The sequence below is a fragment of the Labeo rohita genome, chromosome 19 (genome assembly GCF_022985175.1).
Source record: "Labeo rohita strain BAU-BD-2019 chromosome 19, IGBB_LRoh.1.0, whole genome shotgun sequence".
Taxonomy (NCBI): Eukaryota; Metazoa; Chordata; class Actinopteri; order Cypriniformes; family Cyprinidae; genus Labeo; species Labeo rohita.
Genome location: NC_066887.1, coordinates 20344689 through 20360032, shown reverse-complemented (window position 1 = coordinate 20360032; position 15344 = coordinate 20344689). Strand labels below are relative to the sequence as shown.

The 15344-nt window shown below is 35.6% G+C and overlaps 1 protein-coding gene across 1 annotated transcript in view; it reads left to right on the top strand.

The window, feature by feature from the left end:
* eif3hb (eukaryotic translation initiation factor 3, subunit H, b) overlaps positions 1–15344 on the top strand; it is an 81928-nt gene that overhangs the window by 17480 nt on the left and 49104 nt on the right. Inside the window, exon 2 of the mRNA XM_051135964.1 lies at positions 902–1058. Coding sequence (XP_050991921.1) covers positions 902–1058 — 157 coding nt within the window. The remainder of the gene's footprint in view (positions 1–901; positions 1059–15344) is intronic.

Below are 15344 nucleotides of genomic sequence, written 5' to 3'. Positions count from 1 at the left end.
GCCAGACTCGCGGTCCAGACGAGTACCACACCCGTTAGACTGTGCTAACAAGCGAGGATGCCGGGCCGTTGAATCCCCCCAGAAGTGCCATGAGCCAAGGAGGTTGTAGCCGCTGAAGGAAGCTGCCGTCCCTTTTGGACACTTTATTTACACCTTTTTGGACACTTTTGGTTATTTTACTTTTTAATCAAAGCCTCTCTGAGGCCTGATGTCACACCCATTGTGTCTGTCATTTGCTCGTCCCGCCACAGTATATTTTAAGCATTTCAATCAGATGCCCTTTTTCCAGAAGTTGGTATGATTCTTTTGGGTCTTTGTGAAATGTCTGCAAAATACTTCTAAAATTCCTCAATGGTCGTGTCAAATAACACCCTTTTTACCTTATTCAAAAACGGCTCTGTTCAGCGACCCGTCTCATTGCATGTCTCTTTAAATGATAATGAGCTCTGCTCACTCCGCCCCTCTCTTCTGTTTTTTTTTTCTGTATTTCGGTGGCACGTTACTATCAAAATTAGATAAACTAATCCATTGCATCTTCAGTGGCTCTGATGTCGTGAGAAAATGTTCACTTTTACATCCAACTACAATACACCTGCACAGTGGTTGTGGGCGGGGCTTGAGCTGTATGACATCATACTGCTCCGAAAATCAAAACGGCTTGATAATTGAGACTGTTTAGGTATTTTGGGGATTAAAATAAAATGAATGAATTGATTTTTATCATTGAAGGGTGGTTGTATCCACACTCTGCTAAGACACATTTATATGTAAACACCATTTAAAAGTTAGTTTTGGGTTAAGCCTAAGCCTTTAGATCAAAAGTTTCTGAAAGTCATGGAAAAACAGAAAGTCAGTTAAGTGTGAGTGTTAGCTGATCTTTAAGCTTGTGTTTTTGTTTCAGGTGGTGATGAAGATCATCAAGCATTACCAGGAGGAAGGTCAAGGCAGTGAGGTGGTGCAGGGGGTGCTGCTGGGACTGGTGGTGGAGGACAGGCTGGAGATCACCAACTGCTTCCCTTTCCCCCAACACACAGAAGATGATGCTGACTTTGATGAAGGTAAGGGACTGAAGTTGTGCTCATTGCCTTAATCATTTGTTAGCACTCTTCAGACAGGAATAATTTTCTAAATGACATTTGAGTTAGAGTTTAGGCCATCTGCTGTCATTTACTGTTGCTATTGTTTTACCTACAGATCAAATTTAGCTTCATTTTGGTTCTCATTGTATCAGTGCACTAAGTAATACCCAGCAGAACTGCTGCCACCCAGTTGACTTTCTCAAAAATGAAATCTTTACTGAATATATTTTCGCCTTCCTGAAGAAATATTGAAATCATTATACGCAGCTTTGAGGAGAAAGCGAATGATTTAGTGACGTGGATGTTGAGATGTGCTACATTAAGTACTGATGGAGTGCAGATAGAGAGCATACACAAAATAAGATTCCTGGAAACATTATAAATGTGTTCGCTGCTAGATAGTGATCCTGCTATTCCAAATGCAATTTAGATCGTTCTGCCTTAAATTGTGCCTGATAAGACTATGTCAACAACTTTCTGATTTTATAAGCAATCACTTGATTAGAAACACACTTTTACTGTGCAGGTTTCTTTTGCTTGTTTATTTTTATATCCTTAGTCCTTCTTAGGTTTTTCAGTATGTGTAAACAGAGAAAATAGTGAGGTAAATAAGTAGATGTATTACCCATCATGAAAAGATTTGAACCACTGAACCTGCTGTTTGTAGCCTGTATTTTTAATACTAATCTGCCATTGCACTATTCTCCAGTTAGCCAAAGTTTACAAATGTAAGATAATGCTATTATTCAAATAGGTGTTTAACCAGCTATAAAATTCTGATGTATTATTTTATTTACTGTTGTTTTTATGCAATTATGCACACAAAATCAACATTAAGCTACGTTTATTTCAATTACACCAGGGAAAGTTTCACTTTTACTGCTCGTCCTTGCATTTTGTCACACATTAAACTCCTCTCGGAGTGTAAGCTTTTGTATTTTATCACACTGCTGTATCTGGCCTGCCAGCCTCCGTTTACTACCTGCCAGCTCGTCAGTGATCACTAAGGCAGAAAAACGTCATCGTCGATAGTCCCGCTAGTAAACGGTGAAGTAAATTGCGGTGTAATTCAACAGAAACCTGTATTGGAGCAAAGGTTTGAGGCTCAGCTTTTATAGGGCTTCTCCAGAGACTGCTAGCCAGAACGCCTCATCAGGCTCAGTCTGGAGAGAAGTGAGAATGAGAATGGTGTGGTTTCAGCATAGAGTGAGAGACTGCCAGTTGTTTATTTGCTTTTACGGCCTGTGAGATCACAGGTGTAGTCGGTGAGATGGGCTGTGCATCATGGGAGGGAGAATGAGGTAGGGTTGCATTATTAAAAGTGTAATGGGCTGTAGAGGCTCAGAAATGGAGGCAGCAAAGGACCCAAAATTGACTAGGGTAGGGTGTTGTTTTGTGGGCCACCAAAATAGGGCTAGAGTGATATGACCGTATATACTAAAATGCTAGAAAATATTGTGTTATACTGTTTATACTGTGAGATGGCATGATATTAAAAATTTGATCCAAAAATAAAAACAACAACAAAAACAAAACAAACACCAGCACGGGGCCCATTTATAATACATCTGCCATCTGAGTAATCTTGCTTTTTGGTGTACGTCAGTGAGGTTTAAAATGAGATATTAAAGTGTTTTAGTCGCTGGAATAAAATATGCATACATGGCTATGCACTATGATTATAATTATTATTATGTATCTTTCTGTCGTTCTATCTTTTTATCATTCAGTCTATCTTTCTATCGCTCTGACTATCTATCGTTCTGTCGTTCTCCTGTTCTGTCTATCTGTCGTTCTGTCTGTCTTTTGTTCTATCATTCTATCTTTCTATCGTTCGGTCCATCTTTTTATCATTCTATCTATCTATCTGTCTATCTGTCTATTGTTCTATTTATCATTCTATCTTTCTATCATTTTATCTCTCTACCATTCTATTGTTTTATAGATCATTCTATCAATTGTTCTATCTTTCTATCATTCTGTCTATCTTTCTGTGTATTGTTCTATCTATCATTGTATTGTTCTATCTATCATTCTGTTGTTCTATCTATCTGTCTATCTATCTATCTATCTATCTATCTATCTATCATCATTCTTTCTGTCGTTCTTTCTATCGTTCTTTCTATCGTTCTTTCTATTGTTCTTTCTATCGTTCTTTCTATCATTCCATCGTTCTATCGTTCTGTCTGTCTGTCGTTCTATCTGTCTATCTATCTATCTATCTCTATCTATCTATCTATCTATCATTCTGTCGTTCTTTCTGTCTTTTGTTCTATCGGTCTAACTTTTTATCATTCAGTTTGTCTCTATCTATCTATCTATTGTTCTGTCATTCTATCATTCTATCTTTCTATCATTTTATCTCTCTAACATTCTATTGTTTTATAGATCATTCTATCGATTGTTCTATCTTTCTATCATTCTGTTTATCTATCGTTCTGTGTATTATTCTATCATTCCGTTGTTCTATGTATCTATCTATCTATCTATCTATCTATCTATCTATCTATCTATCTATCTATCTATCTATCTATCTATCTATCTATCTATCTATCATTGTTCTTTCTATCGTTCTTTCTATCATTCCATCGTTGTATCTATCTATCTATCTATCTATCTATCTATCTATCTATCTATCTATCTATCTGTCTATCTATCTATCTATTGTTCTGTCATTCTTTCGTTCTTTCGTTCTTTCTATCGTTGTCTTTTGTTCTATAGTTTGGTCTATCTTTCTCTTGTTCAGTCTATCTTTCTATCATTCTATCTATATATCTGTCTATCTGTCTGTCTGTCTATCGTTTATTGTTCTAACTTACTATTGCTTTACCGTTCTATCTGTCATTCTGTCTATCATTCTATCTAGCATTCTGTCTATCTAGTGTTCTATCTGTCGTTCTATCATTCTGTCCTTCTATCTATTGTCCTATCTGTTGTTCTGTCGTTCTATCTTTCGATCGTTCTATCTATTGTTCTATCATTCTGTTGATCTTACTATTGTTTTACTGTTCTGTCTGTCGTTCTATCTAGCATTCTGTCTATCTAGCTTTCTGTCTGTCTGTCTGTCTGACTGTTGGTCTAATAAAAATGCACACTGTTCAGTTACTGTGATATAAAATTATTCATGCTGTGATATAAGATTTTGAGCAAACTGTCTGCCCCTAAATATGGTGCAGACTTGGAATTAAAAATATATATTTGAATATTTGATTCTGTTTTGAAAGTGTTAGAGGGGACAACACAAGCACCTTTGAATCCGCAACTGACTGTAATGAATTGCGATGCATTTAACGAGAAGAGTTGAGTTAGTACTAATTCTAAATGAGAATACGCCTCAAGCGTAGTGCATTGCTTTTCCAAGTATACATTAACTCAGTGACTCTGACACTGCCTCGCGGTTAATTTATTCTCTTCCTCTGCTACAGGGTGTGTACATATGACAATATGTGTTTGGGTGACCCTCTCCCACCCTTCCCATCACAGCATGTTTTTCTCTCTGTCTTTAGCCTGTAGGGCTGTGCCTGACAAATTATTAGGTCTAATGGATATTTAAACACCCTTCATATGCAAAGCAAGGGTCCTTGAACTGTACAGACTGCGGAAAGGTGTAAATTCACTTTTTAATGAGCAGTCGTGACTCCTCTGCTTGTTTTTCCTGGGAGGCAATTGCTTTATTTATTACTAGGTGAGTTTGAGTCGGCCGCATTTCTTTACCTCCTTGTGAGTTTTTTTTTTTTTTTTTTTTTTTTTTTTCCATGGGCGTTTTCATTTTTGTCCACTATTGAAAATCTGCCGGTGACCTGAGGTGACTTCCGTCACTTCACTCTATTTTTACCTGGTGTTTGACTGCCTCAAACAGAGCAGAAGTCTTTCAGGTGGTTGGATTGAGTCTTATCTGATGGAGGAGTGCAGGTTTGCTTTGGAGAGACTGAAACAGGAGGGTGGAACACCTAAAGAGCGTAATACAAACAGACCGTCCCAGCCAAGATAAGCTTTGTCTGTGACCTTCCATTTTCAGAGTCTCAAACAGACCATAAATAGAACATTAGATTCAGCTCTGCATATTTATCGAATCCATGTTAATGAATGTTTTTATTTTTGTACATTTTGTAAAGTATGTTTTTAGACTGACATGGAAGAAAAGAAATTGTTGAATAAAGTCATTATTTTTGTTTTCTTTTCTTTCACAAATAGCTTCATAAAATCTATCTTTCTATCATTTGGTTCATCTATCTATCTATCTATCTATCTATCTATCTATCTATCTATCTATCTATCTATCTATCTATCGTTCTATCTATCGTTCTATTTATCGTTCTATCGTTGAATCTATCATTCTATCTATCTGTCTGTCTTGCTATGTCTCTTTACCATTCTATTGTTTTATCTATCTAGCTGTCTACCTATCTATCTATCTATCTATCTATCTATCTATCTATCTATCTATCTATCTATCTATCTATCTATCTATCTATCTATCGTTCTATTTATCGTTCTATTGTTCTATCTATCATTCTATCTTTCATTCTATCTATCTGTCTGTCTTGCTATCTCTCTTTACCATTCTATTGTTTTATCTATCTATCTGTCTATCTATCTATCTATCTATCTATCTATCCATCATTCTATCATTCTATCTGTCGTTCTATCATTCGTTCTATCTATCGTTCTAACGTTCTGTCTGTCTATCATTGTATTTGTCGTTCTTTCTGTCTGTCGTTCTATCTATTTGTCTGTCTTGCTATCTCTCTTTACCATTCTATTGTTTAGCATTCCATCTATCTATCTATCTATCTATCTATCTATCTATCTATCTATCTATCTATCTATCTATCTATCTATCTATCTATCTATCTATCTATCTATCATCGTTCTTTCTATCGTTGTTTCTATCGTTCTTTCTATCATTCCATCGTTCTATCTATCTGTTGTTCTTTCTATCTATCTATCTATCTATCTATCTATCTATCTATCATTCTATCGATCTATCTATCATTCTATTGTTCGTTCTATTGTTCGTTCTATCTATTGTTCTAACGTTCTGTCTGTCTATCGTTCTATTTGTTGTTCTTTCTGTCTGTCGTTCTATCTATCTATCTATCTATCTATCGTCATTCTATCGTTGTCTGTCTGTCTTTCATTCTATTGTTTGGTCTATCTTTCTCTTGTTCAGTCTATCGTTCTATCTTTCGATCTATTGTTCTGTCGTTCTGTCGATCTTACTATTACTAGAGTCAGAAAGCTCCCGGATTTCATCTAAAATATCTTAATTTGTGTTCCAAAGATGACCGAAGGTCTTCTGGGTTTGGAACAACATAAGCGTGAGTAATTAATGACAGAATTTAAATTTTTGAGTGAACTATCCCTTTAAGATAAAGTCATCCTGGGCAGAACTTTATACACAAGTCACAAAACATTTTTTTGTGTAGTAGCATTACGTAAGTCGCACTAATGTTATGGTAATGTGCATGATATCACCTCAGGGTATTGTTTCTGTGTACATACTTTGACACAGCCATGATTTGATTTCACGGGCATGATTCTGTAGAAATTTGTGAACGTGAATGGAAAACTCAAACGTTGGTAGCATACAAATTTGCTTGCTGCTGTTTGTGTTGCTTTGGAGTTTGTTTCTATGGCTTCTCCTGGAGAGACTTCAGCCCCTGCTTCTATAGGAAGACTAACTGGTATAAACTCCACTTAAATGGTGTTTACTGCACTGAATCCAAACTAATCGTGACCAGCACCGTTACGCTCAGTCTCAGACTTTCGATCAGTTTGTTAGAAATGTGTTAGCTGTTATTTTCTAGTCCACCCATCTGTACTTACTCACAGTGTAGTTTTTTTTTTATATGGGTGTCCTTTTTAAATGGTTGGCAGTCACATTTTTTTAGCCTTTTTGAGCAAAATTCAGTTTGTATTTTACTATTTAAAAGAATATACAGTAGCAGTCAAAAGTTTTTGAGCAGTAAATTTTTTATGTTTCTTAAAAGAAGTTTCTTCTGCTCACCAAGCCTGCATTTATTTGATCTAAAGTACAGCAAAAACAGTACAATTTTGAAATATTTTTACTTTGATAAATAGAAAGTTTGGAAGAACATCATTTATCTTAAATAGAAATCATTTGGAACATTATAAATGTCTTTATCATCACTTTTGTTCAGTTTAAAGCATCTTTGTTAAATAAAATCACAAAATACCCCCCCAAAAATACTGACTCCAAGCTTTTAAATGGTATAGCGTATAAAAATATTACAGTAAGTATTTTACAGAAGTTTTTTTTATTATTATTTCACATAAATGCTGATCAACTACTCAACTTTTAAATATTGATGATAATAATAATAATAATGTTTTGAACAGCAAATCAGCATATTAGAGTGATTTCTGAAAGATTGTGTGACACTGAAGACTGGAGTAATGACCTGAAAATTTAGCTTTGATCACAGGAATAAATTACAATTAATTTTTTAAATATATTCAAATAGAATATATTTAAAATAAAATATTTTATATTAAAATAAAATATAGAAATTCAAATATAAATGCAGGCTTGGTGAGCAGAAGAGACTTCTTCAAAAAACATGAAAAATCTTTTGACTGGCATTGTACTATTTTTTTTTTTTCCTTAAAATATTCTTCCAAACAGCCATTGTAGCCAATTAGATTAGATTAGATTACAGGTGGAAAGGAGTATTTCACTTTTACATATTACGATAATATGTAAAAGTAAAATACTCTTTCCCACCTGTTTTCCACTAAGTGAGCACAAGCAAGAATTATATTTAACTACCATCATTTATATGCACCAGTATAACAGTACATAGCAGGCAGAGGTTTCTGTAGCAGCTGGTATAATGAGTCTTTGCGTGTTTGTCAGGGTTAATTACATTTACACATACATATTTAAATGTTTACTGCTGCGACGAACTGTCGTTATGCGTTTTGTGCTGTTTTTTGCTGTAACAAGATGCGTCTTTTCATTGTGTTCCAGGTTGACACTGAAGAAGTCAATGAGATAACGCCAGCTGTTACCTCAACCCCTGTCCCACATGAATGCATTATGATACTTTGTCATGCTGTGTGTTTTGTCTTCTCCGTTAGTGCTTTCAACCTCACTGTGTATCCATTTTGCTGTTTTTCTGTAGTATTCATGAACATTACAGTCTGCTACCAACATTTGGATTTTCCAATCACATTTACACAGTTTTTGTGCAGTCAAGCCCATTTATGTGTCATTATCATTGGGCACTACTTCTAAATTTTGGATCTGGTGGTCCCTAATACTGCACATTTTGTATGTCCCCCTTATGTGATGCATGTAATTTAACTCACAGAGCATCTGCTAATGGGTTAATCAGTAGAATTAGGTTTGTTTGAAAAGTGAGAGATCAGAAATGTGGAGAGTTTGGAGTCCTACATTCAGTCTGTTACTGAACAGACAGCGTTTTTGTATGAAAGTACCTCAGCAGACAGGCTTCCGAGGCGCCATAAAATCATGTTTAATGATCTAGAACAAATTCAACTGAGCTTTACACCGTGTCCTAACCAGGCGCGACACGATACATTTCCAGCATCAAGTAATTTGTCAGTCCACACTAAAAGTGAAAATGCTGTGTGACACTACACAATTACAGCCAGTCAGAACATACTGGCTGGTTAGACCAATGACTAAGATTTGCATGGAATTATTTAAAGAACTTTTTGCTTGTGTGTCATGAGCCATTCCACAGAATTGGTCTGAAGTCAGAGTTGGAAACGGCTTGAAAAAATTTATTTTTCCCAAAGAATTTGTGTGTATGCAAATTGTATAATATCCAGGGTACACATTTCTAGTAATTGTGCAGTTAATTCTTATTGCATATTGTGTTTTTAGAAAGTTTTGGATAATAAAATAATATTTTTTTGGATAATAGTAATAATAATTTAATAAAGGGCTATATTGACTTACTAAGATTTGGCTTAAATCTAGATGGTAAATGTATATCTTTTTTTAATTAAATTTTTTGAGAGGTAAATCCATAACAATTACATTTTTAAGAATATTTCAAGTGTAATTTATGAGATTTGTTGAATTTTAAATCCTTTTTTCAAAAAAGGCAAAAAGTTGATTATACTGATTTCAAAGTAAAGGATTCGTTAGTTTGAATATACATTGAACCAAAAACTCTCATAACATTTGAGTTGATAATTCGATATACTTAATTTTTGACAAAACATCCCACATACATTGGTCGTGACAGTAATGTTTTGGTTGCGACCACATCACATTACAGAATTTTATCTTGCATATTAAAACACTACTAAAACGTACAAAATTACAAAAAAAAAAATGCATAACTGTTCTAAAATTGTGTTTATTTCCTCCAGATATGAGGATTATGCATTTCCTTTTGTCACTGGTGACGTTCCTTAAAGTTACACAGCCTTTAAAAAACATTTACCTCAAAATTATGAGACCTATCTACTCACAGCTTGTAGCTATGAGAGAGGGGGACCAGAGAGTATTTCCTGATCATAAATGTATGGGTTTAGCTCAAATCAGCCTCGGGCCAATAGACTAAAACACACAGTGTTTCCGTAGTGACATGAGAAATGCGAGACACATATTTTTACATAAAGTTTCTTAATTTACAAAGAAAATATAATATAATATTGTTTTTTGAACTTCACTTTTTTTAAAAGAATCAAAAAGATGCTTTTAAAAACAATAATGGAAAAAATACAAAAATTATTTCAATATCATTTTCATAAGTTGAATTTTATGGGTTATGGTTCAGGACAGCCACTTCCCAATTAAAAGTACCCAATAAAAGATGATTTTATATATATTAAACTTATTAATATTTTAAATATTATTGTGGGTTACAATAGATAATAGAAGGATCTTAATAAACAAGATTTTAATCCTAAAATGCTTTTTAAATGTGTTTTTGGTTGTGGCATAGCAGTTTGGACCAATTCTGTAGAATGGCCCATATAAACATTTGTGATCATCGTCATTATTTCATCATCATCAATCAGTATTTTATAAATACGCACTACTATCAAAATTTTGGCAGGAGCCGGAGTTCTGATGTAGAACCGGGATGCTCTGCGTGTTTATAAGCAGAAGATGCACGCTGTACACAAAACAGTGTTCATAAATATGATTGAAGGTTTCGACAAAGAGGATAACTTGCAATTTTTTGCACAGCCTTATTCGAACCAGAATATACAGACAATGAACCATAAGAGATGGACGTTCTATGCATCATGATATTCTCCTGAACGTGTGTCGTAGATTGACACAGAAGAGCAGAAATGGTTGAAAAAAGTCATTGTTTTTGTTTTCTTTGCGCACAAAAAATGTACTTGTAGCTTTATACAATTAAGGTTGAACCTAGAGATGGGTGATAAGGGTTTAAATTTATCACAATAATTTCTGGTATTTATTGCAATAACAATATCAATGACGATAATTCAGGCTCAGACCGCTTTTCGTCGCACCGCACAGTTTTGACCAAACCAGTCCCAGACTGGAGCTCCTCATTTAGCGACATGCTAGTTTAACGTCCGCCTTCAGCACGTCACTCTGCACTGTAGCACACTGAAATATGTCAACAACTAGACTTTATCGTTATTATCGTGGGGAAAATTTTTACCGGTATACGATAAGATATCGCCCATCCCTAGTTGAACCACTGATGTCACTTGGACTAGTTTAATGGTGCCCTTACTACTTTTCTGGGCCTTGAACGTGGTAGCTGCGTTGCCGTCTATGCAGGGTCAGAAAACTTTCGGATTTAATCAAAAATAGCTTTTTTGTGAGGGTGTGTAATTAATGAATTTTCATTTTTGGGTGAACTATCCCTTTAAGAATGAATATGTGTATTTGTATGTATATGTATAATGATTGGATGCAGCCTTGGCTCCTTCCTATCTGCAAAGGAAGCTTTTTTTGCTTTTCCAGCCTTGCAGAGTAAGATAGCAGCATTTTTTTCACCAGAAGGTGGCAGTATGGGACTTGTCAAAGACGCCTCTGTGCATGTGAGAGCTCAGTGACTCCAACTGGGTGGGGGTTTTATCTGATAAATGCATAAATAAAACTGTGTATGACTTAAAGATTGCAGCTCTGTGCTGTCGGAGGTAATCCGCAGCCCATATTTCCTGGCAGAAAAATTGAGTATTCATTGTGGAAATGATCTTGTAGATTAACTCGGTTTCAGGCAGAGGTGCACTGAGAATGGATTATCCATTTAGGCTGTTTGTAAGTTTGTATTTTGTACATGAACGGAGCATTACGGCCTCACCTCCGTGGCAGGAGTGATATATTTTTAAGTTGATTTCAGGTTTGTGACAGAGGAGGGGAGGAGAGGTGTGTGCCACAGTTAACAGCGTGCGGACGAAGAAAAATGAATGCTTTCAGGGATGTCGTCAGTCAAGCGCCGTGCCCGGCATCCTAATGCGCTGGGGCTGTGATTTTTATTTTTTATCTTCTTCATTTTCCTGAATTTGATGAAAACAGCATCTTTAACTGTGTGATTGCTGGTTTAAAGAGGTTGTGGGGACCCAGATTAAACCAGCTAAAACCAGCCTATTCAAGTTTAAGGTTTTTCAGGGGAGTGTGCAGACATGCCAAGAAGTGACTGAAAGGAAGAGAAAATGATGGATTGCTGATGGGGAGCTGTCATGAATCCTATAGCTGCCTCTCTTGTACCATTGATTATTTAAATATAGTAATTTATTAATCAGGTTGGTCTGGCACACGGTTTCTTGACACAGCTGGAGTTAAACATGGAAAAGAGACACAGGCACATGCCAGTACAGTCTAAATCTTAACAACCTGTATCATCAAGCACCTGCCCAGTAACATTGCCAAGCACATGAATTGCGGTCTTTATATTTCAGTTGTCCACATTTGAGGAATTAACCACAAATAGGCTATTTGCTGAATATCCAAAATTGTTAATCCTGTTGGACTGCTTTTTTGGCAGGCTGGTTTTGTCTCTTGTGGCTGCTTAGCAAGTAGGGATATGGAGACCTACATACTTTTGAAATCAACTAGTTGATTAATTGGTCTTAAGAGTGGGCTGTATAATTAGGCTGGTTTTGGGTTCACCAGATCCGCATCAATCTGGCTTCTTAGGGGGCATTAATGTAAGCTGTGCTTTTGCATTCAAAAACAGGTTGACAGTATAAATTGGAACAGAATACAGTGGTAGTTTTATGATGAATTTAAAGATGCAGCTTCCCAGAGAGGGTTTACCATGCAAACTGCCCAAATGTTAAAGCTCAGTATGCTAATGCTAAAGCTCTGCTGTGCAAAAAACAAAAAAACAAAACATATATTAAATACATACACTAATCGAGTAGTCAGTTGTTGGATGACAAGTTGACTATTACAAGCTATCCCTATTAGCAACTGATTCACTGTCTGTCTCAAATTGGGTTCAAACTCAGGTCATCCATGTAAGTACAAACATGCAATGTCTTCACACTTTTAATTGGATGAAGTTTTTGTTCTTGCTAAACTGTTAACAAATGTAAAAGTAATGTGTCCATTATAAATGCTACCATTCAAAAGTTTGGTGTCAGTAACTTTTATAAATTAATTATTTTCACTAAGGACGCATTAAAAGTGCATTAAAAACTAATCAAAAGTGACAGGAAAGACATTTATAATCCAACTAAAGATTTATGCTTCAAAAATGCTAATTCTGTTTATCAAAGAAGCTGCAAAATTATCAAAGTTTTTGGTTTTCTGTGAAAAAAATTATTTGTTTCTGCAAGCAGCACAACTGTTTGTAAAAGTCACACTTTTAACTGAATGTAGTTTCTGTTCTTGATAAACTGTAAAGAAATTTAGAAGTAATTTTGACAAACAAGTCAATGACGATTTTAATCTTTCTTCTGCTCACCCAGCCTGCATTTATTTGATCCAAAGTACAGCGAGAACAGTAAAATTTTGAAATATTTTTTACTATTTAAAATAACTGTTTTCTATTTAAACATAGTTTAAAATGTCATTTAAATCTGTGATCAAATCTAATTTTCAGCATCATTACTCCAGTCTTCAGTGTCACATGATCCTTCAGAAATCATTCTAATATGCTGATTTGCTGTACAAGAAACATTTTTATTATTATATCAGTATTTAACTGAAATAAAAATCTTTTGTAACATTATACACTATACTATTCAAAAGCTTGGTGTCAGTATATGTAATTATTACTTTTATTTAGCTAGGATGCTATAAATAGATCAAAAATGATGATAAAGAGATTTATAATTTTACAAAATATTTGTATTTCTGATGAATGCTGTTCTTCTGAACCTTCTATTCATCAAAGAAACCTGAAAAAAATCCTACTTAACTGTTTTTAACATAATAATAATAATAAATGTTTTTGTTTTGAGCAGCAAATCAGAATATTAGAATGATTTCTGAAGGATCATATGACTGGAGTAATGATGCTAAAAATTCAGCTTTAAAATATAGTGAAATAAAAAAACTATTATTTTAAATAGTGAAAATATTTCGAAATTGTGCTGTTTTTGCTGTACTTTGAATCAAATAAATGCAGATTTAGTGAGCAAAAGAGACTTCTTTAAAAAACATGAAAAATCTTGCTGTTTAAAAACTTTTGACTGGTAGTGTATATAATACCATTCAGTAGTTTGGGGTCAGGAACTTTTTTTAAAAATAATTCTTTTCACTTATTATGCATTAAAAGCTAATCAAAAGTGACAGTAAAGACATTTATAATGCAACAAAAGATATGTACTTCAAAATGCTGTTCTTGTCAACTTTCTATTTATCAGAGGATCCTGAAAATTATCAAAATGTTTTGGTTTTATGTGTAAAAAAATTGTTTCAGCAAAAATATGAAGCAGCACAAGTGTTTTCAATGTTTATTTTAATAAGACATTTTTATTAAGCAGCAAATCGGCATATTAGAATGATTTCTGAAGGATCACGTGAAACTCAAAATTCAGCTTTGCCGTCACATTACAGTTAAAAATATAGTACATAGAAAGTTATTTTAAATTCGAATAATATTTCTGTTTTTACTCTTTCTGATGAAATGCAGCCTTGGTGAGCACTAAAGACTTCTTTCAAAAGCATTTTAAAAATCTTACCACCCACAAACTTTAGAGCAGTAATTAATGCTTAAAATGAATGCTTAACATTTTTGTTTCCTTAATGGAATGTTTTTTTCATGTATCCTTTTTTCATGTTTACCCAGCACTTGTAGCTAGCTGATTGCTTAAAAAAGAAACCATCTTTTACATATCTGTCTTCTAGTGTACACATACCGTGTTTTGGAGCCCTTCCTGTTGAGTTGACATCCCAAATGTGCACTCTGCTTGAATACCCCATTGCATGTGCTCACTTCTCAGAGCGGGCGAGGTTAAGTGTCGCTTGCAGGGGCGGTAAGCAGTGTTGTGAAGTTTACAGCACGGCCTAATGAGTTTTTGCTCATCAGAGCGAGATCATGCGGCACTGTCATTTGCCCTGTCGAGGGCGGAGCGCGGCCCGTCACGTCTCCGCCGCAGCCCGTGGCGAGGATTAGAGCCACGGTTAATCTCCGGTTAGATCAGATCAGGCGAGTGCCGCTTCACTGCCCCCCTGGGCACCGTTCACCACCCTCGCTCTCTCAGCGCGAGCCTAGAAATATTTGCTTTGAAATGCATTGCTCCGCAGCTTGTCTCCACCATAACAAACCCTTATTTTTCATTTCCCCCCTTCCAGCAACTTTCTTCTACTCCTCCCCTTCTTTTTTTTCTCCCTCGCTTCTTCCCATGTCTTCTCCGTCTGTCCTGGAGCATGGTTCTAGGTTGGTAATGAGTGCCCGGAAGGCCCATCCCGTCTAACAAGCCAGGCTGAAGTCTCACCCCGAGGCGAACCTAATGCAGGTCAGGGTCAGTGGAAAGCATGTGTGTTTGTGGCAGATGTTTGGGTATGTTTGTCCACTAATGGCACGAAAGACTGCGCTTGTGTCCATTTCCATCTTTTCATTTGTAAATTTCACCCCAAGACATATTTTGATACCTCCATTAGCATATTTCAGCCTGCGTTATTGCGCATCACTCATTGACTAGTGTTTATTTCCTGTGATTTGTTTTCATTAGGCAGTCAGCATCACAGAAATGGCTTCTGCCTTTTTTCTTGGGTTCAGCAGCAGATTAGACACGGCGCCTGTGGCCCCCTTGCTTCGGAACAAAATATTAGTTGTTTTTCACAGTCGGGGAGCCTTTATAGCATTCAGTATGCGAGTCTGT